Source organism: Dama dama, chromosome 8 (genome assembly GCF_033118175.1).
Source record: "Dama dama isolate Ldn47 chromosome 8, ASM3311817v1, whole genome shotgun sequence".
NCBI classification, from domain to species: Eukaryota; Metazoa; Chordata; class Mammalia; order Artiodactyla; family Cervidae; genus Dama; species Dama dama.
The window spans coordinates 45,725,530-45,751,636 of record NC_083688.1 but is presented as its reverse complement, the minus strand read 5'-3'; the positions used below and the strand labels follow the sequence as shown (position 1 = coordinate 45,751,636).

The window sequence follows — 26,107 nt, the reverse complement described above, 5'->3', positions numbered from 1 at the left end:
TGTTATTTAGAAAGAAGCCATTTCTCTCCGCTTTGCCAGTTTGGATTTGTCAATGTTTTCATTAATGTCCCTAATTTTTCATACAAGCAACTTTGAAACCTTTCCTATATAAATATATCTTTCCTTTATATTGCTCTACAAAAATTAGCATTATTTCCTTATGCTGGATTTCCTAGAGAACAAAATCTCTCAAAAGTAAGTACTTCCTTTTCTGAGCTAATCACCCCAGGTATCTGTTATTTCTTTAGCTATCATCGAGGGACCTCGTTAAAATGTAGTGTGATCTGTTTTTCATTTCATTCGTGCAATATCCAAGCCCCATCGAGGGTAAAGAAGGTTTAGGCACAGGATACAGTGTAGACAAAACAGTCCCAGCATGTGAGTATGGAAATGTGTAATAGACTAAGATTGAAGAGTAATGTATGAAACAAAAGATACTATTCTTAAAAGAGCTATTATTCTGTTACACTTCATTTAAGGGCTTTTAAGAGAAACCTGCTTTAGAGGGTAAGACCTCTGTGAATCCAAGTTGCTCTTTATAAAAGAATAAAGGCCAAGGATCTCTTAGTGGTAGAGATAGCCAGTCACTGAGGATGGCCATTTTAGTACTCCATTTAATGGAACTTGAAAAAAAAGAATATAACTTCAGTGTATGGAAGACACCCAAATAGCCATGGCCTGTATGTGTCAAAAAAGACTGTTAGGTAACCGCCGCAGAGACGCGTGAGTGCCCACCTGTCTTAGTTCCTCCTGACGATCTCTTTCTCAGCACAGGGGGCAGGACTCAGAACAGCACAGTTCCAGTCCCAGCTAGATGTGCATCGCTGCTGCTTACGTTTTGGGGGGTGGTCAGCTTATAAACAGATTCAACCTTGATGTCTGTTGGTGAGTTTAGATGGGTGAGGAAAGCCTCATTACTAAGGTTCTTTTCAAATGTTCACATAGCTGCTGTTCAGAAGGAAGGAAAGACAGGGCAAAAGCCATGTTGACCTATAGTTCCCCTTGTTTGATATTTCATCAGTGACAAGTTTGAAGTTACTGAATAATTAGAATTCAAATGTAATTATGTGCCAAGACAAATACTATTGTTTGTGACAAGATAATTACAGTCTTCACCTGAGGTATTTTTAAATTTTATTTTGAAATAGTAATATACACCAGGGCAAAAAAAAAAAAAAAAATTTTAGATAATAACTGCAAATTCCAGTCTGCCCATCTACTTGTATAACCTCAGAGGTGATCACTGGTTTCCTGTGTATCCTTGCAGACTTGGGGCTTCTCACGTGGCTCAGCAGTAAAGAACCTGCCTGCTATGCAGGAGACAGAAGACACAGGTTCCATCCCCCCAGAGGAGGAAATAGCAACCCCACTCCAGTATTCTTGCCTGGGAAATCCCACGGACAGAGGAGCCTGGCTGGTTACAGTCCATGGGGTTGAAAAAGGGTTGGACTTGACTTAGCAACTACACACACACACACACAATGTTTACATATAGCACACATTTCTTTTATACAAATGGTATCATACTGTACCCGTCGTTTCAAACTTTTTTTCCCATTTAATTACCTTGGGAAAATACCTTGCCAGTACATACATATACCTGTGTCATTCTTGACTGCATAGTATTTCACTTAGTCTTTCTTTGTATTCCTTACCTATGTAGCAAGCAATGTAGTGAGAAGTTTTGCTGGCAGAAGAAAAAATTCCTATATGCCCCTTGAACTGTAACCAAAGAATAACTGTATAATGTATTCCTAAGTATTTGAGATGAGCTGCACCTAAGGGAGAAAGAATGGAGAATTACTCATCTGGTCACCACAACCATAATTTCAATTTCTGTCACCCAGCTGTGTGAGCCAGAAAATGATTTAAGCAATCTGGATCGACTGGACGATTTCTAAGATCCCTTTCAGCAACAAAAACTCTGAGATTTGGAATTCCTGAGAAGTTGTAACATACTGTGTAATAGTTTACATATTAAAAAACATCTCCTTTGGTCTCAACCAGGTAGGCAAAAAAAAGATTAAAATACTTTGCATTTAAAATAAAAGACATTAAAAATTATGACCAGGAAAATAATTTTAAAGCATCCTAAAGGATTCATCTCTAGATACTACAATTTAATGTTGCAGTAGGAACCACCTCAAATCTCTCAGCAAAGGAATATAATTAAATGGGAGCCAGCACCAGCCATCAACTATGTGCCTGCCCTTGAGCTCTCCCCTTTATTTTTGTAGTAACCCTATAAAGTTCAAGTTTTACTTTAAAGATGAGGAAAGTTTCTTAAAGAATTATATAATTTGCCTAAGGTCATCCAGTTTACTTTCCAAGTAAAGTGAATTAAAATGAATATTCATTAGGCAAATTGTAAATGATTATGGACACAGGTATTTTGTTCTGATTCTCTTATTGACTAAAAGGTGTGTGTGGGGCTGGTGGTTATTAAAGAGTGGACATAAATACTGTTCAAACTAAATCGGTTTTTTTTTTTTCTTCCCCAGGGAAAAGACTTCTTTGCTTATCCTAAGAAATAACCAAAGATCAAAATCTAGTAATTAGCTATAAAACAATTTTTTTTCTGACAGACTAACTCTGTTGACCTGAATAACTTCAATCTTTCTTCCCAAAGATGCCTAGGAAGTTGGGAATAATTTTCTTTATACTTTTCCTTTCTTATTTGTCATAACTTACTGTTTATAGGCTTCCCTGGTGGCTCAGACAGTAAAGAATCGGCCTGCAATGCAGGAGACCTGGGTTCAATCCCTGGGTCTGGAAGATTCCCTGAAAAAGGGAACAGCTGCCCACTCTAGTATCCTTGCCTGGAGAGCTCCATGGACAGAGGAGCCTGACAGACTGTAGCCCGTGGGGTCACAGAGTCAGACACAACTGAGTGACTGACACTTTCACTCTTTAAACCTGAAATGAATCCATTCCAAATACAGGGTATGAGTGAATGTATCATTTTTATTAGAGAAAATTTTCTCCATACTTGAACTAAATCGATGTAATCAGATTGCTTTATATGAGCACATTTGTGTTCAGTAAATATATCTGGTCTCTCTTCAGTGACACTGCAATAATAATTACTAGGTGCAAAACAAAAGATAGCATAGATCCACATACAGACGCTCACTGTCTTCAGCGATGACAGCATTATTGAGATCTCTCGTGTATGCGTTCTTAAAAGAAACTCTCTTTAAAAAGGGGATAGGCAGAAAACATCTCATGGGGAAAACCTGAATGAGGTTAAAGTTTAGCCACAGGTATAAATTAAAACAGGTCTGAGTATTCAAACCTGAGAAAAAGGGCAGGCATGACGTTTACTGTGTACCAAGAAGACCTCGATGAGGACCACAGCCAGACTAACAGTTGCTTTGGACAAATCACAAAACTCAGTCCAAATTACTGTTACCTAATCCCGGGGTTCTCAACTGTAATTACGCATCAGAAACCCCACAAATCTCTTAGATACCTGTGCCAAACTCCCAAAATACTGCTCTACAAAGATGAGGCCTATGTATCTGTAAGTTATAAAAAGCTCAAAAGATTAATGTAGTACACATATTGTTGGTTGCCTTTTTTTCCCTTATCTAAGTTGATTCTAAAAATGACCCACTCTGCCCTCATAAATACCTCCCGTGTCTCAGAGGAAATGAATTCCACTTCCAGCTACAGTAGACCCAACTGACCTAAGAGTTATTCCATATCCTTTACCAGTGATAGGCCCTCGGGTGAACAGGTCTAACTAAGCCACTTTAGATCAATGAGACCCAAGCATCTGGTGGCAAACTCCGGGAAAGCTGCTGCACGTTAAGAGAGGGCCCTGAAACCCTCCCTGGTTCCCGCACTGCATGTCAATGAAGATGCACACAGTCCCAACTGCTGCTGGCAAACATCCCGTGACCACGAGGGTAGCCAGCACCAGATGATGCCAACGCTGCAGCTGAAAACAGCAGGGAGAAGAAAAGCCCAGAGGTTCTTGGTGACCCTCCTGCGGGGTCACTGGAATCCAAGTACTGAAGCCCTTTTTACCAGTTAACTTCATGTATAACGATTCAGTGGATTTTCTCACTGTTTAGGTCACTTTAACTTGGATTTTTAATTATCTGCCTCTGAAAGCTAACGGGCTATCCCACCGCAGCACCTTTACAATCACGTGCGCTGTGCTTAGTCAGTCGTGTCTGACTGTGACCCCATGGACTGTGGCCCGCCAGGCTCCTCTATCCACGGAGCTTCTCCAGGCAAGAATACTGGAGTGGGTTGCCGTGCCCTCCTCCAGGGGATCCTCCCAACCCAAGAATCAAGCCCAGGTCTCCTGCATTGCAGGCTGATTCTTTACCATCTGCGCCACCAGGGAAGCCCTAACAATCTGTATTAAGTAGAAACCACACAAACATGCCTTCATTCTAAATCTGTAAATCCGAGATTGATTTATCTTTCCTATTTTAACAAAGATTAAATCTTTAAAAAACTAATTTACATCTTGTTACACTTTTCCAATATTTGGGCTGAACTGTATTTAAAAGTTTATGCTCACTGCATTCATTTCCTTATTCATTCAAAGTTTTTGCTATAGGCTTTGTCTTGAATGTGCAAGACCATTCGCCGTGCATAGAAGTCCCTGTATTCCTCTGGTAATTCAGCCAGTGTTTTTAAGGCTCTGTCCAAAATTTGTACAGCTCTTGATGCTGCCGTCAGATCTTTGTTTCCATAGGTATCCGTTTTATCATAGCATTCAGATGGAAGGTGCTTCCAAAAGACATTCACTCCCACTCCAAACTCTTCAGAAATTACATTATGGAACCATAAAGCTGAAGAAGTATTAAAAAAAAAAAAAGTTAAAAATAAAAGCTACAGTAAAAAAAAAAAACAAAATGTCAGTGAAATATCACGAATTGCATATAGCCAATTCAAGAAATAAATCTTATAACTAGATTCCTTCGTTAGCACACTCCTAGCTTTTAACAGAATCATTTTAACTTTTATGAATTGCCAACCAATTTAAAGTGTCAATAGCACAACCCTACGTTTAAAACTTCTGAAAGCAGCAATTTCTCCTTTTAACTTGAGAGACACAATAAAGCTCTCTGTTTTCAGTTCTGTAGTTTGGGGCTGTGATTTGTGTCGCTTGCTTACACTTCCTGAGGCACACGCCACATCAAAAACGTTCATGTTTTGTGCACAGAACATTTCAATTATTTGAGGAGTATCTGACATTTTCTGACTCAGTACAGTACTTCTGTTCTCAAAGACTTCCTGTTTAAGCTGCATTTGGTTTTCTAACTTGCTTAAAAATCTGCATTCATTGTAGCCTCCCCAGTTTTATATTTCTAGTGCAGTTACAATCATCCTATGTTAATGTTCCTTTACAATATATATATAAAAGTAAAGCAAATATTTTGGTTGTGGAAAAGATGAATAAACTTCATATAGCTAATTAATATTTTACTTCCACCAGAAAGTTTACGTCTTTGTTTCCAATTGAGAATAAATATTTTCAAAACACAGGTGCTAAGGAAATACTAAACCAACACTACACAAAGATGAAATGCTAGTCACATCCAAAAAGTGTTTAATCTTGTGACAGAAAGGAAGATTTAGAAGATGCTAAATTTTAGAAATAGACTCATTCTAAGAGTGCTCTAGAAAAAACAAAAGCTTAAAATATTCTGATTTACAAAACTAGGTTCCAAACATGGTTTTAATCTTAACTACTCTTTCTTTCAGAACCTTTTTTTCCTTATTCAGAGATAACAGGGAAAAAAGCTAACCATTCTGTTAAATTTAAATCCAAAGATGGGACTTCTGCTCCTATTTCAAAATATCTGCAAATGTTCAGTATTTTTCCTCTTTTAAAATTATATACAGAATAAGGCAGAACTGCATCACCCTTAACCATGCTCTCAAGATATAAAACCCCCAAATTTAAGTAATGGCAATGGATTTAAAACACAGTGTACTGTGACTGTTTTCAATGAAAATTGAGAAGTCAAGGTATTAAACTTTTATACACAATTGTGTAAAGTACACTAAACAGGACAACAGAAAGATGAACAAACTATGGTTCCCTGTTCCCAAGGAATTTATAATCTAGTCCCAAATACAATCATTTTATTATCAATACTTTTAATTTTATCACTCAAGAGATATTATTATAAACATATCAACTTATATATGAAAAGTAAAACTATAAGCCAAATTTGTTAAGGCACCCCTTAGAATTATGATTTTTATAATTTTCAAGTATTCAGTTTTGCATAATTACAGATGTTAACTGTATCACTGGTTACTAACAATAACTAATACCTATATACTGTTCAAAGAAATTAAGTGACACTAATTCAGACTTTAGAAAAATAGTGCACAATAGTGTACATCATAGGTATTGCATTATAACATTTGATATTTAATAAAATATTGTTTGGCTTTGAAATATATTTACTATTTCTTCATAATTACTTAAGTGCCAGTTCTAAAACACGTAAATATTTTAGAAACAAAATTATTTTAAAAGTACCATGAGGTACAATTTTTTTGCAGATATAAAGTATCTGGCTTAGTATCCTTTAATAAGAGAACTTAAGAGTATAATAATATATTTATAGGTTGTCTTTGAAAAACAAGACTTATTGTAAGAATCTGTCTTAGCATACTTTAAACACACACATTTGTATATTTAAAAAATCATCTTGTATAGGATAGGATACAGAAAACAAACTTTTGTATTAAAAAAAATCACATAATGGTCAGGCGACTGAGTATAATTATTATAAAAAGCAAGTTACTGAAGTCTAGAAATCTTACCAGGAATGAATAGCACATCTCCAGCTTTAAGGGAACATTCGTACCTTCTAGCCTTGGAAAACAGGGGATATTTAGCTAAGTCTGGGTTATCTATGTTCAGTACTTCTGATTTAGAACCTGAAAAGTTCCAAAACAGGATGATATAGATTGAACAGTTAGGATTTTTTTAAAATAACCACAAATATAAATTTGAAAATTTATTTTTTTCCTTAACAACTACTTTACCGTATCACACTGTGAGAATAATTACTGTTCTCCTGAAGACAATTTTCAGTGACCTACCCTTTATTTATAACCATTGGCATTCATGTAATATAATCAAGATAATCTGAAAGTTTCATTATTCATATAACCTATCATCTCATGTATACACGTACACAATGAAGAACACAATACAAGACACATACACAAATACAACACAAGAATCATAATTAGGAAGAAGCCCTACAAAGTTTTTCTATGAGAATGAAGACATTAAAAAAATAAAACTTTAGAAATGTATTCTTAAAAAAAAAAATAGTACCTGATAAATATAAATATTGGGCATCTCGAGGACTGAACAGAACAACACGCTTTTTTCCTGTCACTTGTATTAAGAAGTTATCCATTACCTGAAGGCAAATAAAAACTTATGAAAAAGCATAAAATTCTAATATACAGAATCAATGGTATTCCAAACAGTTAACCATAAATCCTATCTTTAATAAAGCTTGACTCAGATTACCTAAAACTCTTATAGTAATATTCTAATTTAAGAGTGAAAACAGATGTGTTACCCAACTGTGTCATCATTTCTCCAACACTGCCTTACAATGGGAAGGACTGGAAGGCCATTAGAAAAGCTGCTCAGAACACATCTGCCTCTGCCTCATCGTTATGACAGCAGGTACAGTTACATTTATTTGAAGATCCCTTTGGTAAGTACGACCAACTTCCCTGGTGGCTCAGATGGTAAAGCGTCTGCCTACAATGTGGGAGACCTGGGTTCAATCCCAGGGTCAGGAAAACCCCCTGGAGAAGGAAACGGCAACCCATTCCAGTACTCTTGCCTGGTAGACTACAGTCCATGGGGTCGCAAAGAGTTGGACACAACTGAGCGACTTCTTCACTTTGCACTTGCATTTGGTAAGTATGGGTTTCCCAGATGGTACCAGTAGTAAAGAACCTGCCTGCCAGAACAGGACATGTAAGAAATGCTGGTTCGATCCATGGGTCGGGAAGATCCCCTGGAGGAGGGCATAAAGCCCACTTTAGTATTCTTGCCTGGAGAATTCCATGGCCAGAGGAGCCTGGAGGGCTACAGTCCATAGGGTCGCAAAGAGTTGGACCCAACCAAAGTGACTTAGCACACACACATGCACGTTGTAAGTATCTATTTTACTCATCTATCAAGGAACACTGTAAGGCCGACATTAGATAGGATGAGAGCACTTAGAAAAACCAGGTGTTGAGGGAACACACGGTAAGGCTGCAACTGCCGCTAAGCTCTTACTATGCGGCCAACCAGAATCTGGTTACAGGAAGATATGCTGATTTCCAAATTACTTCCATGGACCATAACTTGGCAAATAATTTTGACAAACTTAGTAATAATGGAGCAACGTTGACTTTTCTCATGTTGGTAAGGGTACACAGCATTACTACAAATTTTGAAAAATCCTAAAAGCAGAGGTACAAGGACTCCCTGGCAATCCAGTTATCAAGACTACATGTTTCCAAGCAGGGGGGTGCGGGTTCAATACCTGGTTGGGAATCTAAGATCCCAAATGCCTCACAGTGCAGCCAAAAATAGAAAGGAAAAAAAAAAAAGGCAGAGCTACATTAATTCTCAGCTAAGGAATTAAAATATATACTAAGCAAGACATATTCATGATTATTTACATATCACTTCAACTTAAACATTTCTCCTTTAACGCTGACTTATGTAAGCTTTAACTATATAACTAGCATTCCTTTGACTTATTTTTATGTTTAAGAAAAACTTCATAATATTTAAGATAAAACAGATACTACATAAAATTTGTGGATACAGTTAAAAGTATGAGTTATCATTTTCTCACCATATTATTCATGTAACTAAAACCTCAATAGGAAAAGGAGTACGTCAAGGCTGTATATTGTCACCCTGCTTATTTAACTTCTATGCAGAGCACATCATAAGAAACGCTGAGCTGGAGGAAGCACAAGCTGGAATCAAGATTGCCGGGAGAAATATCAATAACCTCAGATATGCAGACGACACCACCATTATGGCAGAAAATGAACAAGAACTAAAGAGCCTCTTGATGAAAGTGAAAGAGGAGAGTGAAAAAGTTGGCTTAAAGCTCAACATTCAGAAAACTAAGATCATGGCATCCAGTCCCATCACTTCATGGCAAATAGATGGGGAAACAAAGGAAACAGTGGCTGACTTCATTTTTCTGGGCTCCAAAATCACTGCAGATGGTGACTGCAGCCATGAAATTAAAAGATGCTTGCTTCTCAAAAGAAAAGTTATGACCAACCTAGACAGCATATTAAAAAGCAGAGACATTACTTTACCAATAAAGGTCCGTCTAGTCAAGGCTATGGTTTTTCCAGTAGTCATGTACGGATGTGAGAGTTGGACTATAAAGAAAGCTGAGCGCCGAAGAATTGATGCTTTTGAACTGTGATGTTGGAAAAGACTCTTGAGAGTCCCTTGGACTGCAAGGAGGTCCAACCAGTCCATCCTAAAGGAGATCAGTCCTGGGTGTTCATTGGAAGGACTGATGTTGAAGCTGAAACTCCAATACTCTGGCCACCTGATGCGAAGAACTGACTCATCTGAAAAGACCCTGATGCTAGGAAACATTGAGGGCAGGAGAAAGGGACGAGAGGATGAGATGGCTGGATGGCATCACCGACTCAATGGACATGGGTTTGGGTGGACTCCAGGAGTTGGTGATGGACAGGGAGGCCTGGTGTGCTGCAGTTCATGGGGTCGCAAAGAGTCAGACATGACTGAGCGACTGAGCTGAACTGAAAACCTTAAAACCTTAAAAAATGTTAAGATCTTATATCTATCTCATTTAATTATACTGTATCAAAATCCTCCCAAGAGGTCCTCAGCTATAAAACACTATAAAATACACTTCTAAAACTTTATTATAAAGTTTTATATTTAGAACTTCTCAAAATATTCTTTTATCTTTGGAAACCTATCAAGGGGTCGCAGAGTCAGACACAACTGTGCACCTAATGTACACACAAGATATCACTTTAAATTTTCTAAATTTCTCTACCCAACACCAAACTACACACAAAACTAGACTTTTAATGTTTTTTAGCTATTTATTTGCATGTGTTTGCACGTGTGTGTATATGCTCAGTTGTGTCCAGCTCTGTGACCCCACGGACTGTAGCCCACCAGGCTCCGCTGTATATGGAATTTTCCAGGCAAGAATACTGGAGTGGGTTGCCATTCCCTACTCCAGGCGATCCTCCCAGGGATTGAGCCCACATCATTGTGTCTCCTGCATTAGCAGGTGGATTCTTTACTGCTGCGACACCTGGGAAGCCCATGCATATGTTTAAGCAAATAAAATTGTAACACCATAGAATAAATAGTCAAGATCAGTATCTGAACATCTTACTGCTCGATAAATACAATAGACACTTGACATTCTCAAGGGATATATACCCTGAGACCTCCAAGCATCTCCAAATTTTTACAGTTGGAAATGGCTCTCCACAAACTTCTGCCTTTCTCCCAAAGAACGGTTCCATCTAGTCGCATGTATAACTTCATCCTTAACATTTTTTCCACTTTCAGTTTCCCCCCTCATCTGCTGTCCATTTTTCACATGTTAAAACAAAAACAAAAACAAAAAAAAAAAACTTCAAAAAACTCAGTGTGTGTGTCTGTGTATACATATATAAAAAAAAATGATGAATCAAGAACAAGACCACAGAGAAATGCAAATGTAAGAAACTACCTAGGCTCTGGCATTAACTAAACAATTTACTCCCATACCACTGCATGGCAGAGCACCTGTTTTCAAAGGTTTGCTCATGTTTCAGCAAACTATATGTCAGAGATCTTCAGGGTAGCCTCTCGAAAGTTAACACTGTGAATGTTCAGTCTATAAATTCTAAAGAGCTACTGTAGTTTTAGATTTCTCATTTTACGTAGCATACATCATAGTGTGTCCAAAGTTGTAACCCTGGTGAGCTGATTCGAAAAACACTGGAAAAGAACTGCTCTTCTTTGAAGAATTTTGGAAACTTAATGTCTCCTTCCAATAAAGGAAACTGCTTTCTGATATCTGCAACATCCTGCATTGAGAGAAATACAATGAGAATTTTAACAATAAACACAATATTGGAATAATGCTTATTTTATCTAAGGCTACCATCAGAGCCCATGATATCATGGAGGAATGGGGCAAAATTCTGCTCACTGTTTTAAAATACTAGGATGTGACCATAGCCAACACATGATCTTTCAAGTGAAGGAATGACAGACTGTGTAATAAGACATTCAATGATATCACTATTGTTAACCTTTGTATGCTTCATAATAGGACAGTTCATCTTACTCTAAGCAAGAATCATACAATTGCCACCTACTTAAATGTAAGAGTTATTAACTTGAATGTTATCAACTATGTAAAACCTGTGGGTTCTACTCAAAGAGAAGACTAAAAGAAGGTAAAGAAATAACATGCCATAAAGAGAAAAGACAGAATCTGACTTGATCATTTTAGGGACCGCTCCTTAACACTGTGTCCATATTAATTTGACTCTGAATACATATATATGAATTATCCAGGTTTTTTCTATGATTTTAGATTGTATTTTATTAGCTGAATGCCATCTGCAAAATAAGTAGAATAGATTCCTTAATTGTGGAAAGATTAGATAACTTTTTACATTCAGAATTCTTACCTTTCTAGGGTCTTCTCCAAGTGATCGGAGGTAGTACTTCTCATCCTTAAACATGCCAAAGAAAAACAACATCAGTATTCACTTAAAAATATTAGAAAGTAAAGACAAAAGGAAATAAATTTAAAAATCTAACCCAATTAAGCCATTTTCAAAAAAGGTTCCATTTTCTTTCCTTTCTACTAATGCTCTCTGGTGGCCATATGAAGAAATGTCTCTATATGTGCTTGTAATAATGACAGGATCCACAAAATATCAGGTTAAATTAATTCTTTATACAGGCAACACATGCATACCACATCTAAAGCCACAAAGCTTAATTTATACTTTATACTCCAAATTATTTACAATCTTAATTAGCATCTTAAGACTTTAAAGAATTCCCATTTTTATAACACACATGATCTCAGAGTATCATTGAGGGCCAACAACAAACTTCGTTAACGTAATGCAAATGTAGAAAATAATATAAAGTACTTTATACTTTTAAGACTAATTTTTTTTAAAAAATCTGAAACATTGTATTTTATAAAGCTAAGCTTTTCCCTAATCATAATTCTCAACCCAAATCAACAGTCAGCTCAGGTATGAATTAGAACTATGTCATCTTATAGTAATAAACTTAAGTTGATGCTTTAAAAAACTGTCAATTATAACTTTATTAAGTAGCTCTAATAGGGAACTATTTGAATTATGAAGTATACATTGCCTGCATTTTCTGTAATAATTAGTCAACTGAGCCACATCAGGTCAAACCAGGGACAACCCAACACAAGAATTCCGCCTCTTTTATACTTACATTGACCATTATAGCACAAACTTCAAAATATATCTCATTTACCATAGCAATATGTTATACATATATGTTCATAGATTTTACTTAAATCCAAGATTTACTGATTTTAAATTTTTAATTAGTACCATTACAGATAAGTTTCATAAATTTATTACTAGCTAAACAGGTTCAGGGCTTGCCTGGTGGCTCAGATTCACAAAGAATCTGCCTGCAATTTGGGAGATCCAGGTTTGATCCCTGGGTTGGGAAGATCCTCTGAAGAAGGGAATGGCAACCCACTCCAATATTCTTGCTTGGAGAATTCCATGGACAGAGGCTAAGTCCAGGGGGGTCACAAAGAGTGGGACACGACTAAGCGACTAACACTTTCACTTTCAAACAGGTTTCAAAGTCTGTTCTTCAAAATTCTAAGAGTTTTCTACCCGTCCTAATGTTTCAGGATTTAAAATATAAATTTATGTGGCAGAAACAGAGATGCACCACAGAACCCTCTTCAAGAAAAGATTAGTTAATTGCGAGAAGTGTGATAAACTTACAGCTCCCAGGTGTTAACTCCTTCAGGTCCAACTCACCCTTTGACTGAAGGTCATGCTCTTTCTAGGGAAGCCTCAACCAGTGACTAAGCAAGATGGTAAAAGGCCTAGACCCTGCACCCTGGACAGGACTCCCCCAGGAAGTAGTCTTTGCTCAGAGCTCCACACGGAGCTGGCAGAGAGGTGGTCAGCTCTGGATCACTGCCTGGTGGCACCCTCTACCCAAATCCTCTCCTTTTCTTTCACAGGTATTTTCCCCAGTAATAATGGGCTTCCCTGGTGGCTCAGAGGTTAAGGCATCTGCCTACAATGCGGGAGACCCGGGTTTGATCCCTGGGTCGGGAAGATCCCCTGGAGAAGGAAATGGCAACCCACTCCAGTATTCTTGCCTGGAGAATCCCATGGAGGCAGGAGCCTGGTAGGCTACAGTCCACAGGGTCACAACTTCACTTTCATTTTTCACTTTCACTTTCCCCAATAAATCTTTTGTAGTCCTAATTTCATCATAGCATGTGTTTCCCAGAGAACTGAACTGACAGTCCAATTCATCTTACACATCACCCTAACTTTTAGACTTTAATACCATTACCTTGTCCCTATTTCCTTTATTTCACTTGACATTTCATGGCTATTTAAATCTGTGCCACTACTTACCCTTGGACAGGAAAGTACCAAAGTGCAGCTGAACATACATGTTAAAGCATGACTGTAAAGCTAAAAAACATTTTTCAGGTATAGCTAATGCAATCAGTTTTGTAGATAATCTAGTCATACAATTAGAATAAGACATCTGGGATTTGTAGGGATAAAACATCAAGTGATGAAAGAACAGAGAAAATGCAATACCTTTTACCACCAAACTGACCATCAGCCCAGCTGGCTCAGATGCAGACAACAGCTTTCTTCAAAGCTTAAAAAGCAGTTTATTTTTCAAATATGCTTTTGAGATAATACAGTAAACTTTTTAAAAAATGTATTTATAAAAGCCTCAATGTCTCAAGATATTTAAATTCTATGTTGCATTATTTTAAGCTGGATTATTATGTAAATAAGTAGAATTCTTCGGCATATAATCCTGAACAAATGTTATAGCAAATACACACAACAGAAATCACATTAATAACAATAAAAAAATACAGAAAGTCTTATAGATGTGAAAACAAAGTTCTCCTTTTTAGCATCTGAACTTGGCATATCAGACCAAAGCATTTTCAGAGGAGGTAGTATTAATAACTAACATTTAGTGAGTGATTCTACCTGTCAAGCACTGTGCTGAATACAGATTTTATTGAGTTAACTGTCACAAAAAACTTATGAAATAAGTACTATTACTGTTCCTATTTTACAGATGAGAATACTGAAGCAGAGAAAGTAATGAGGACCAGGTTTGAGATCTAATAAATAGCACAGCTAGGATATACGGAAAGCTATAGTTCTCATATATCTAACATTCTTTTATAAGAAAATAATTTAGTAATTACATATTAATGTTTTCTTAAGAAAATGTGTTAAAAACAATTACCTCTGAAATAAAGAATTCCGTATGCTTTTCTTCAGCTGCCCTTTGTACCAACTTGTCAAAAGGTAAAGTTCTGAAATAAGCACAAAAGAATCCTTGGACTTAGTAAAAATAAACTAGTAATACTCTAGCCACTACACACACACACACACACATACTACTTGTTGGAGTTTCATATAATCTTCTGTTTTACAACACAGTGTCATAATTTTTATTATAACCTATTATGTGGAATTCTAAGTTTTCAAACTTCATTTAGAGTTGAGCTTATTTGACTTAGGTTGTCTGAAATTTTGCTTTCAAAAATTAAAGATTTTTAGATCTACAGTACAGATGGATCCTTCTCATATGTCAACATACTCCTATTCCAAGTTGTTGTTAGAAAAATGTTTCTGGTTATATGGTATATATGGAAATATACAAACTTGCAAGCTTTTACTGCTACTAATTTTCTTTTTTTTTTTTTTATTTATTTATTTATTTATTTATTTTTTCAGTGGGTTTTGTCATACATTGACATGAATCAGCATACTGCTACTAATTTTCAAGTTTCATGGCAAAACAAGTCTCGGGATGAATGGGGCAAACTACTAATGCTACTGCAGAAGAGATAGCAAGCATGAAGCATGTCTTCTCCCATGAAGACAAGTCCCTCCCCTATGAAGACAAGTCCCTCCCCTTCTCACCAACCTGCCTGCCTTCTGGCACGACCAAACAAAACCGCTCTCACCCTTCTACACCACATTCTATCATTTCAGGCTTCTGAGTATTAGCCCAAGGATTCCAGTGAAGTGATCAAATTTTATTCCAAAATATTTCTGCCCAAAGGCCCATCTCCTTCCATCCTGGTAAACAGGACTGAACACTGTAGAAGCAAAATTTGTTTCCTTTACCTCACTCTTTTGAGTCTGAGGGTTACCTTTTCTGAGTGATATCCTATCTGTTCAATCTTCTAGAATCAAAAGTACTGCTCACTACCTGAAGATAATACCTTATCAGAGACATCAAACACAGACAATGACATCATCAAAGGCATCTGGATCCCTACACTCTAGCCTCCACACCTCTGATTAGGAGTTGTAATCTTTTGCTCTTACTAATAAATATCTTTCCACTTGAACTCTGTAACAGGGAAGTAAGATTTCCTTGTAAGATGATGACCATGCAATGCTTTCCTTGAAACATAGTGGGTTAAGATAAATGTGGAATGTCAGCTGTTAGATAGATAACACTGTTTACTGAAAAGAAAAAGACCCTCTGAGAATTCCCTGGAGATCTAGTGATTAAGACTGTGCTCCCAGTGCAGGGGGCATAGGTGTTATCCTTGGTCAGGGAACTAAGATTACACATGCCAGGCATCTCAGCAAAGTGAAAGTAAAAGTCACTCAGTCGTGTCTGACTCTTCGTGACCCGATGGGCTATACAGCCCATGGAATTCTCCAGGCCAGAATACTGGAGTGGGTAGCCTTTCCCTTCTCCAGGGGATCTTCCCAACCCAGGGAATGAACCCATGTCTCCTGCATTGCAGGCAGATTCTTTACCAGTTGAGCCACAAGGGAAGCAAATCTCAGCCAAAAAACAATTATTTACTATGTCTGGACTAGAAGGATGGTGAGTCAACTCTTAATTGTTGGGAAGCAGAGGATGTGGCTTCCCTGGGTGCAGTATAACTCAGTAATTGAGCACGTCCCTTGGAAGAACTGAGAAACTACGGTCATATTCATCTTACGCTACGGTGTCTGTGGACGATGCAGCTTAACTAAGCTAGGGGATCTCTGTATCCACCTCTAGTCTTGTTCCCTTACAAGGAAGCTGTCACTGAGTGAGCCAAAAATGGCTTCTGGATTGGCCTAAGGACTCTACTGATACTATCCCGCTAGGATACTATTTCCTGCCTTGTACCCCTTCGCAAAGCTAAGCCAATCTGATGCCAGATTCTGGACTAGCAGGTGTCAATCTGAATTTGAGGACACTACTGATAATTATGTACAGTGGACACAGCAGAAGAGAAGAAAGAAGGCTGTCTTCCACTCAGACCAATCTACTACTATAGTTTCTGGCTAATAGTATCAACGAATTTATTTGTTCAATGTTTTCCATCTCTGATCTCACTATATACCCTTCATTTCTACCAAAGCATCTTTTGAAGAGTTTGGAAATAATACAGAAGCCTCCGCAGGCCAGAGCTACCTCTGTACTGGTGCAGTTGCTAAGGTCTTAGAGAGAACCTAAGACCTTTACAAGAACAGGCCAGGTAGAGTAGTTCAGTCCAAAGCAGAACTTGGGTGGCCCCAGCAACCTTCTCCTGTAATAGTACCATCCAAGCTTCTACAGAAGCTAAGCTGAGAGAGGGGGAAACAGGCATATTAGTTGGGAAGGTCCTTGGCCTTGAGGTCTCATCTATCCTATGCATGCTTCAGTGAGAAGAGCACCTGCTATACGACTCCACTGTCTGGACTGACTGACAGACCAGCAAGTGAGGGAGTATCCAAGAGGGATTAGGACTGTTAGGACTCTGTGGAGTCAGGCAAATATGGGAGTAAGTCTTGGTTCCATCATTTCAAGCTATATTTACAGTCTTGAGTAAATTATTTAACATTTTTAAGCTTCCGTTTTCTCATCTGTGTAATTATCAGTTAAAAAATCTACCTTATAGACATTTAAATGAGTAATATAATCTAGGATGCAGAGTACCTGATATATAACAAATGTTCGATAAAAGACAGATGGTGGGGGTAACAATAATGGTAAATAACGTAGCAAGCAAGCAGTTAACAACATTCAGAAAAAGAAAAAGAAAAAAAAAAAACCCTTACTATTCTGTTCCCCATTTTGGAAAGGTTTCTTTCCAAGATCAGGAATGATGAAAGTGTAACAAACAACAAGAGCAGGATGACAGGAGTTAGACGATGTGGATGTGATAGGCAGAAGCAGCAAAGCAAAGCTCATGTAAGACTCAGACTTGGAAAAAAAAAACCTATGGACAGAATACCAACAGTATCCTTTCAAGGCTCTTCATTTTTACATAATGGATTCTGGAAGAACCGTAAGAGCTACCATGAGAACAGAAGTAAAGGCTAAGACTTGGGAACATATTTATCTTCAAGTGTTTAAAAAGCAGAAATGAAACCTTAAAGTGTTAATAACGAGATACGTGCGTAGGTTTTTTACTTTTCAGCCTCTCTCTTTGTCTCCCTTCTTTCCTGTTCCCCAATAACTGCGAAAATGACTACATCTGTTTTCCCTCTCTCTCTAAGCAAATAATCTTGCAACTCTTTAGCAGCTCTAGTGAAAGGCTTAGAGGAGCTGGAATAGGAACTATTACATAATATACATGCTTCAAAAACATGTTTTGAAAAGTTTATAGGACATGACATAACATCAAGGCAATTCAAGACGAAGTTTCAATACCCATTTGTTACAGCACTGGGTTTCCCTGGAAAATAAACATCATTAACTGCAGGCTGAGAAACACTCTTCATTCCAGCACTTTCTTCCACTTTCTTATTTAATAAAAAATGAAAAGTTCTTACACTTGGAAAAATTTATGGCAATTAAATTCAATTCATGGCCTATTAAAAACCAAAACCATAACAGCAAATATTCAAAGAATCAAATACCAAGAAATGGTTTGGCAAGCTACTATACGAACTTGGAAAACTCTAATGAGAAAAGTATGACCCTGGACACTGGAAGCTCTGTTCAGCTCATCTCTAAACTCTGGAAGGAACAGTGAGAGCCACCTTTCTTTAAAAAATCAGTCTTTTGTGAACACGGTTTTTCATTAGACTGGATTTGCTGGGAACTACACATGCTCAGAATTTGAAAATTGTTTTTAAATTTAACATTTTTAGTGAAACTCAAGAGAATAAACTCATGGGAATAAACAGCATAGTAAAACTATAAGATTACAGCATTTAAAGCTTTTAAGTTCAGACATACCACGGCATTCAACTATCTTTTACATTTAAGACATCCCAAAACATAAAATGGCAACCACGAGGGAAATTTAACGTATTTAAGATTATTTTGTCAAAAAAGAAAATTAAGTCATATTTATCCAAGTTGACAAAAGATTATACCAAACATAGCAACCACCTGTCTTATATTTCTGGAGAGGGAAGGAAAAAAAAAAAAAAAACAGGAGCTTATACTTAACTAAAAACAATCTGGAAGTAGAAAATCTTCCAAAAATAGGGCATTTAAAATTAAAACAGGTTATAAAGGAAAACTTTAGAATTTACAACTCTAGATAACAATTACTGATGTGGGAGGACCAACTGATCAATGAAGCACTGAATGAGCCCTGCACACCCAGCTTTAGATGTACTCTAACTCGAGTTACAGAAATTCTCTGTTCTTTCCATAACTCCAGAGGGTATTGGGCATACACTCTATTTTTAAAATAGTCTTTGGAAATGTCTTTGTATAATTATGTAAGCTGAGAATTCTTGTCTTTTAAAAGCCATTCTTTAAAAATTAGTAAGCTATTCCATAATTATATCAAACAAGCCAAGAGAGAAAATGCCATATGGTCTTTGTATAATAATGCAAAAATATTTTACAGGTTTAAAAAAAGTTACATGTATCCCCAGAGTAAACCTCAGAAGAAAATACCTATATACAAAGTTTTTACTAATGAAGTCCATCTGGGCAACTGCAGCAACATGAATTTTCACCTCTTTCCTCCCTCCGATTTGGCTGAGGTAATCCACTGTCCATTTGCTTGTACACGCTCCCAAATCAATTCCTTCCAACACTAGAGGTTTTCTCTGTGTGGGAAAAATCAACAAAAATTAGGGAAAACCAAAAATATATCAGGAGTTATATTGGGTAATAAAGGGATAAAAACAAATAAGAAATGACTATTGATCCCAAGATGCTCAAAATCAGATCTGCTGACAATTCATGCTGTTAACTAAAACAGGAAGAGGAAACTATGTAACATACTTAGAACAAAATTTTAACATTAGGAAAACCAAACCAAACCAAACAGCAATACTATCATAAGCTTAGAAACAAGAGAAGTTTGAATATTATTTAAAGCATTTTTATGAGTGCTATATGTAACAAAAAATACATTTGATTAAAATTTGTACTTTATAGTCAAATATTGTTTGCAACTTTTTATTTTGATAACCATTCTAAACTTATGGAAAAGTTGCGAGAACATTACAAAGAACTCCCATATACCATTTACTCTGAGTCACGAGTTGCTAATTTAACACTTTGCCCCACTTACTTTACCATCTGCTCTCACTCTTGCAATGTGTGTATAGAGACATATTAAAGATAATTTAATTTTTTCTAAACTATTTCAGGGTAGTTTTCCAAACTGTCTCTATCATGCTCCTTTATCTGTAAAACTTGAGCATATTTTCTGAGAACAAAGACATTCTTTTATATAGCCACAGAATAATTATCAAAATTATATTTAAGTTATAATACTTTTATCTAATCTAGCTTGTATCCAAATTTCGCTAATTGTCTCTGTATTTTTTCCCTACTTCTGAGATACCACACTGCATTTAGTTCCTACACCTCTTTTAATCTGGAACAGTTCCTCAAACTCGTTCTTCTATGACCTAGACATTTTTTGAGGAGTACAGGCTAGTTATCTTATAGAATGTCCTTCAGTGGGAATTTACATGATGCTTCAGCTTATGCGTTTCTGCAAAGAACGTGCCACTCAGTATTGCCGAGTGCAAAAATTGTGATTTAAAAAAAAATCACCTTCTACATGTACTAGTTGGTATTCTAATGTAAGAATTAGCTCTAACTTCTCCATTCATTCTTTTTTTTTTTTCATTGAGTTATAATCTACTGATACAATTTTGAAGCCAGATTTGGCCAGTAAGAATCCCTTCAAGCTGGCTCCTATGACTTTCTGCCTGAGCACGTCTTACTTTATGGTAAAATAACATAATCCAGTATTCGTTTACTTCTCTGTCCCAGCCCTATAGTTATTTCTTCAAGTAGCTCTATCTTCTAGTGGGGAATGCTGTTTAGAAACAGTCATCTGGGTGCTAAATGTGTTCATGACTATTAATGTGTCGTTACATATAGACCTTCTCAGGGGACAGAGCTAGGAAACACACGAAGGTGTGTATATACTCACTCACTCCCCCCCACACCAAAATACACACACACACACACACACACTACATATGCATATGGTTGTATTCCTCTCTCTCAATATGTACTATACATACACACGCACACACACACAGTCTTAATGGATGTATGATGAATCATGATACTTCCAATATGGTTAACTAATTCCAAACTTATACATTTATTTTAATATTTCTTGTTCATATATTTGTAAACTACCCCCTCTCTTCATGAGAAACCTGGTTCCAATCATCCTCAATGTTTAATCAGTTGTACAGTCTCAGAATAAACAATAAGTACTCCTACAACTGCTAAGTTATACCACTGTAAAAAGTATACAAACTAGAATTCAGCATTGTTGATAGTTCTTTTTGCTTTTAGACTGTCATAGAATCAAAGTATGGGCTTGGAGGCTCCGATGGTAAAGTGTCTGCCTCCAACGCAGGAGACCCATGTTTGATCCCTGGGTTGGGAAGATCCCCTGGAGAAGGAAATGGCTATCCACTCCACTCCAGCATTCTTGCCTGGGAAATTCCACAGAGGAGCCTGGCAGGCTCCAGTCCCTGGGATTGCAGAGTCGGACATGACTGAGCAATTAACACATTCCAAATTCATAATCAAGTACTGTGTTCAAAAGTGACTTAGGTTACTTCTCTCTCCCTTAATTAGGTTCACTTGTTATTTTTATATTCTATACTACAGTTTGGGTTTGTTTTTTAATTATTCCTTATCCATGTTAATTTTATTATTACTATTATTTCAGAATATAAAACATTAATGTGACCTCCAAAGTCAAAATTATATAAAAAAGGTCACCGCATCTATACTCACCCATGTTGTAATCACTCAACCCCTACAGATAACCAGTCTCATTAATGTCTGGCTTATCATCCCATGTTTCTTCCTTGCAAAGGGATTAAAAAACATATAAACTTCCTCATTTTTTTATACAAAACTATCTTATATATACATTGTCTTTTGTAATTTTTTCTTTTTAATTTAAAATTATATCCTGAAAATCACTGCTATCAGTTCAGATTTTCTCTCATTGTTCTTTTACAACTTAGCACACTATAGTGTAAATGGACAATTTAACCAGTCTTCTATAGTAGGTTTTTTAGGTTATTTGTAATCATTCTCAAACATAATAAATACTAGATTATTTTCATACTGTTGAAGTATATCCCCAGAGTAAATTCCTGAAGAGGAACTACTATATCATAAAGTAAACACATCAACAACTTTGTGAGATATGCCAAATTCCCCTCCATTAGGCTTGTACTACTTGGCATAAAATGTGAATGCCAGTTTCCTCACAGACTCACAAAGAGTGTATTATTAAAGTCTTTTGATTTTTGCCAATATGATACATAAATAGTATCTATTTAAGTGTAACTTTAAATTCTCTTATGAGTAAAGCTGAATGTCTTTTCACGTGTTTAGAGGCCATTTTTATCTTTTTGTCAACTGTTCACTTTTTAATCAGATTTTTGCCTGCTTCCTCATTAATTTTTAAAAGTTCTTCCCATACATGTGCTTTTGCTGACCTTTAATGAAATATATATTGCAATATTTTCCTCCCAGCTTGAATTTGATGTACTCAAATTTTAATCTTTTCTTTATCACACTTGAGTCATAATAAGGAAACCCTGCCACAGACCTAGATTACTAAGAAATTTATCCATGTTTTCCTCTAGTACTTATGTAATTTCTTTTTTTATTTTAGATCTCTGATCCATTTGGAGATTACTTTTGTGTATGGTGTCAGATATAAATCTAATTTTATCATCTTATAAATGACTGTGGAAAATTCTGAAAGAGATAGGAATACCAGACCACCGACCTGCCTCTTAAGAAATCTATATGCAAGTCAGGAAGAGACAGTTAGAACTGGACATGGAACAACAGACTGGTTCCAAATAGGAAAAGGAGTACATAAAGGCTGTATACTGTCACCCTGCTTATTTAACTTATATGCAGAGTACATCATAGAAACGCTGGGCTGGAGGAAGCTCAAGCCAGAATCAAGATTGCTGGGAGAAATATCAATAAGCTCAGATATGCAGATGACACCACCCTTATGACAGAAAGTGAAGAGGAACTAAAAAGCCTCTTGATGAAAGTGAAAGAGGAGAGTGAAAAAGTTGGCTTAAAGCTCAACATTCAGAAAACTAAGATCATGGCATCTGGTCCCATCACTTCATGGCAAATAGAAGGGGTAACAGTGGAAACAGTGTCAGACTTTATTTTTCTGGGTTCCCAAATCACTGCAGATGGTGACTGCAGCCATGAAATTAAGACGCTTACTCCTTGGAAGAAAAGTTATGACCGACCTAGACAGCATATTAAAAAGCTGAGACATTCCTTTGCCAACAAAGGTCTGTCTGGTCAAGGCTGTGGTTTTTCCAGTGGTCACGTATGGATGTGAGAGTTGGACTGTGAAGAAACCTGAGCGCCGAAGAAAAGATGCTTTTGAACTGTGGTGTTGGAGAAGACTCTTGAGAGTCCCTTGGACTGCAAGGAGATCCAACCAGTCCATCCTAAAGGAGATCAGTCCTGGGTGTTCATTGGATGGACTGATGCTGAAGCTGAAACTCCAATACTTTGGCCACCTGATGCGAAGAACTGACTCATTAGAAAAGACCCTGATGCTGAGAGGGATTGGAGGCAGGAGAAGGGGACGACAGAGGATGAGATGGTTATATGGCATCACTGACTCAATGGACATGAGTTTGAGTAAACTCCGGGAGTTGGTGATGGGACAGGGAGGCCTGGTGTGCTGCAATTCACGGGGTCGCAAAGAGTCGGACACGACTGAACGACTGAACTGAACTGAACTGAAATGACTGTGACTATCCAGTTGTCCAAGCACCATTTATTTAAAAGTTCATCTTTGCCCTAGTGATTTAATGTCATGTTCATCACACCCTAAATTTCTATATGAATGGAAATTTACCCAGACTCTGGAGACACATATATAAAGTCACTCAGACTTTCTTCTCTATTCCTCTGATCTGTCTATCCATGCAACTGTACCACACTGTTGGTTATTAAAACATTTTTAAAAATCCGATAGGACTATATCCCTTTACAGCTTTTCTTTAGAGTTTCTTAAGTAGAAAAGTCTTGTTTTGCAAATTAGTTACTGATTTCTGGTTTTATTACACTGTGATCAGTGGTATTTGCAATTTTCCACTTTACAATGTTTAGTGATGTTTTCTTTGTAACATATTATGTCTTGTCTAGGAAGGCTAAATTACAAAACACATTTTGCTAGCCATCTTACAAAGCATTTCCACATTCATACATCATTTGATGGTCACAATTCTGTCCTGAAGGCATCTTATACTAATGCGTCCTCTGGTGGGTAAGGACAATAACCCATCGAGCCTAACCTCCCAAATAAATTAAGACTTGAGGGGGGTTGAGGAAGAAAAAAAAAGACTTGAATCCTCCCCGTAAGTTTCTAACTCCTAAAAGAAAACTTCATCCCTGACTTTTGTAACACTCAGAACTGTAGCTCTATAACCATCCTCAGAGATGTAAATATCAAGTAAAATTACTGGGGTAGGGGATTCTTTATCATGAGCAGGCTAATTGTAATCTTGTAGGGTGTTTTTTTTTTTAATAGCTGCCCTAACATATGCAGAGTACATCATGAGAAACGCTGGGCTGGAGGAAGCACAAACTGGAATCAAGATTGCTGGGATAACCTCAGATATGCAGATGACACCACCCTTATGGCACAAAGTGAAGAAGAACTAAAGAGCCTCTTGATGAAAGTGAAAGAGAAGAGTGAAAAAGCTGGCTTAAAGCTGAACATTCAGAAAACTAAGATCGTAACATCCAGTCCCATCACTTCATGCAAATAGATGGGGAAACAGTGGAAACAGTGGCTAACTATTTTTCTGGGCTCCAACATCACTGCAGATGGTGATTGCAACCATGAAATTAAAAGATGCTTACTCCTTGGAAGGAAAGTTATGACCAACCTAGACAGCATATTAAAAAGCAGAGACATTACTTTGCCAACAAGAGTCCGTCTAGTCAAGGCTATGGTTTTTCCAGTGGTCATGTATGGATGTGAGAGTTGGACTATAAAGAAAGCTGAGAGCCGAAGAAATGATGCTTTTGAACTGTGGTGTTGGAGAAGACTCTTGAGAGTCCCTTGGACTGCAAGGAGATCCAACCAGTCCATCCTAAAGGAGATCAGTCCTGGGTGTTCACTGGAAGGGCTGATGTTGAAGCTGAAACTCCAATACTTTGGCCACCTGATGCAAAGAACTGACTTATTTGAAAAGACCCTGATGCTGGGAAAGATTGCAGGCAGGAGAAGGGGATGACAGAGGATGAGATGGTTGGATGGCATCACCTACTCGATGGACATGGGTTTGGGTGGTCTCCGGGAGTTGGTGATAGACAGGGAGGCCTGGTGTGCTGCGGATCATGGGGTCGCAAAGAGTCGGACACGACTGAGCGACTGAACTGAACTGAACGGCTCTTTATTCTCAGTTTTTCTGAGCCTAGATTCCCTTGATAAAGCACTGCAAGTAAAAACACTTTCTGCCCCATTAACGTTTTTCTGAGTTTTAGTTTAAAGAACTAAGGTTCGAATTACAGATACAAAAGAATCGAACGTCTGATCTTCAACCCACGTTAGTCAGAATCCAGTAGAAGTTTCTCGGGGGGTTCCCATTGCTTCCCCTTTTGGATCAGTGCAGTGAAAAACTGCTCCTTCAAATCCAGTAATTCGTGTAGACTAACAGGCGCCATTCAAGCTATTGGGGGGTGGGGGTGGGAGGTGGGGCGCGAAATTGCCCCTCGACTTTAGACCTGGGGGAGGCGGGGGAGGAGGGTGGAGTGGGTATTTCCCTAGGGTGCCATGGTAATGGTATTAGACTCCTTGACTAGACTCCCGCAAGGCAGCTAGCGGGGCTTATTAGGCGAAGTATTTCTCGTAGTCAGCGCTCTGCCATCCAACTGCTTCCCAGAAACGTGGAACGGTGCTCGCCGAAAATTTTGGTAAGACCGTCAACATCCCCCACGTGCTCCCTTGGCCGTAGGGCCAACCAGCCACTTCCAACTGACAACCTCCTCCCCACAACCTGGATCGGAAGAAACCAGTTCGGAGCCGCTCGAGTGGTAGGAATGGGTATCCACCGACATCCCGTGGTTCCGCCCCGCGAGAGGGCCTCACCTGCGGATACAAGTGCTCTATGAACTGCTCCCGCGAAACGCCCTCGAATCGGGGTACTGCGAAGCGGTGCCCGGCCATAGTTGTTCACGCCAATCCTCTTTCTTGTCCTGGGACCCTCTGCACTAACACGTTCCTCAGCGCGCGATCCGCCCGGAAACAGGACCCGGAGAGAAAAGGTCCCGGAGGCCGGCTGAATCGCGAGAACGGCCTGTTCCGAGTGCGGGGCTCGGGGCCGACAG

General features: G+C 37.9%; 1 protein-coding gene across 1 annotated transcript; it reads right to left on the bottom strand.

Moving 5' to 3' along the window:
• Window positions 1-1,121: 1,121 nt before the first annotated feature.
• On the bottom strand, window positions 1,122-26,080 carry TYW5 (tRNA-yW synthesizing protein 5). The gene is made up of 9 exons (XM_061149068.1): window positions 25,869-26,080; window positions 19,175-19,329; window positions 14,561-14,630; window positions 11,713-11,757; window positions 10,963-11,100; window positions 7,328-7,415; window positions 6,805-6,921; window positions 4,538-4,811; window positions 1,122-1,778 (listed from the first exon to the last, which is right to left on the bottom strand). The coding sequence occupies exons 1-8, from the start codon at window positions 25,944-25,946 to the stop codon at window positions 4,555-4,557; spliced, it is 948 nt and encodes a 315-aa protein (XP_061005051.1). The 5' UTR covers window positions 25,947-26,080; the 3' UTR covers window positions 1,122-1,778; window positions 4,538-4,554.
• Window positions 26,081-26,107: the final 27 nt, after the last annotated feature.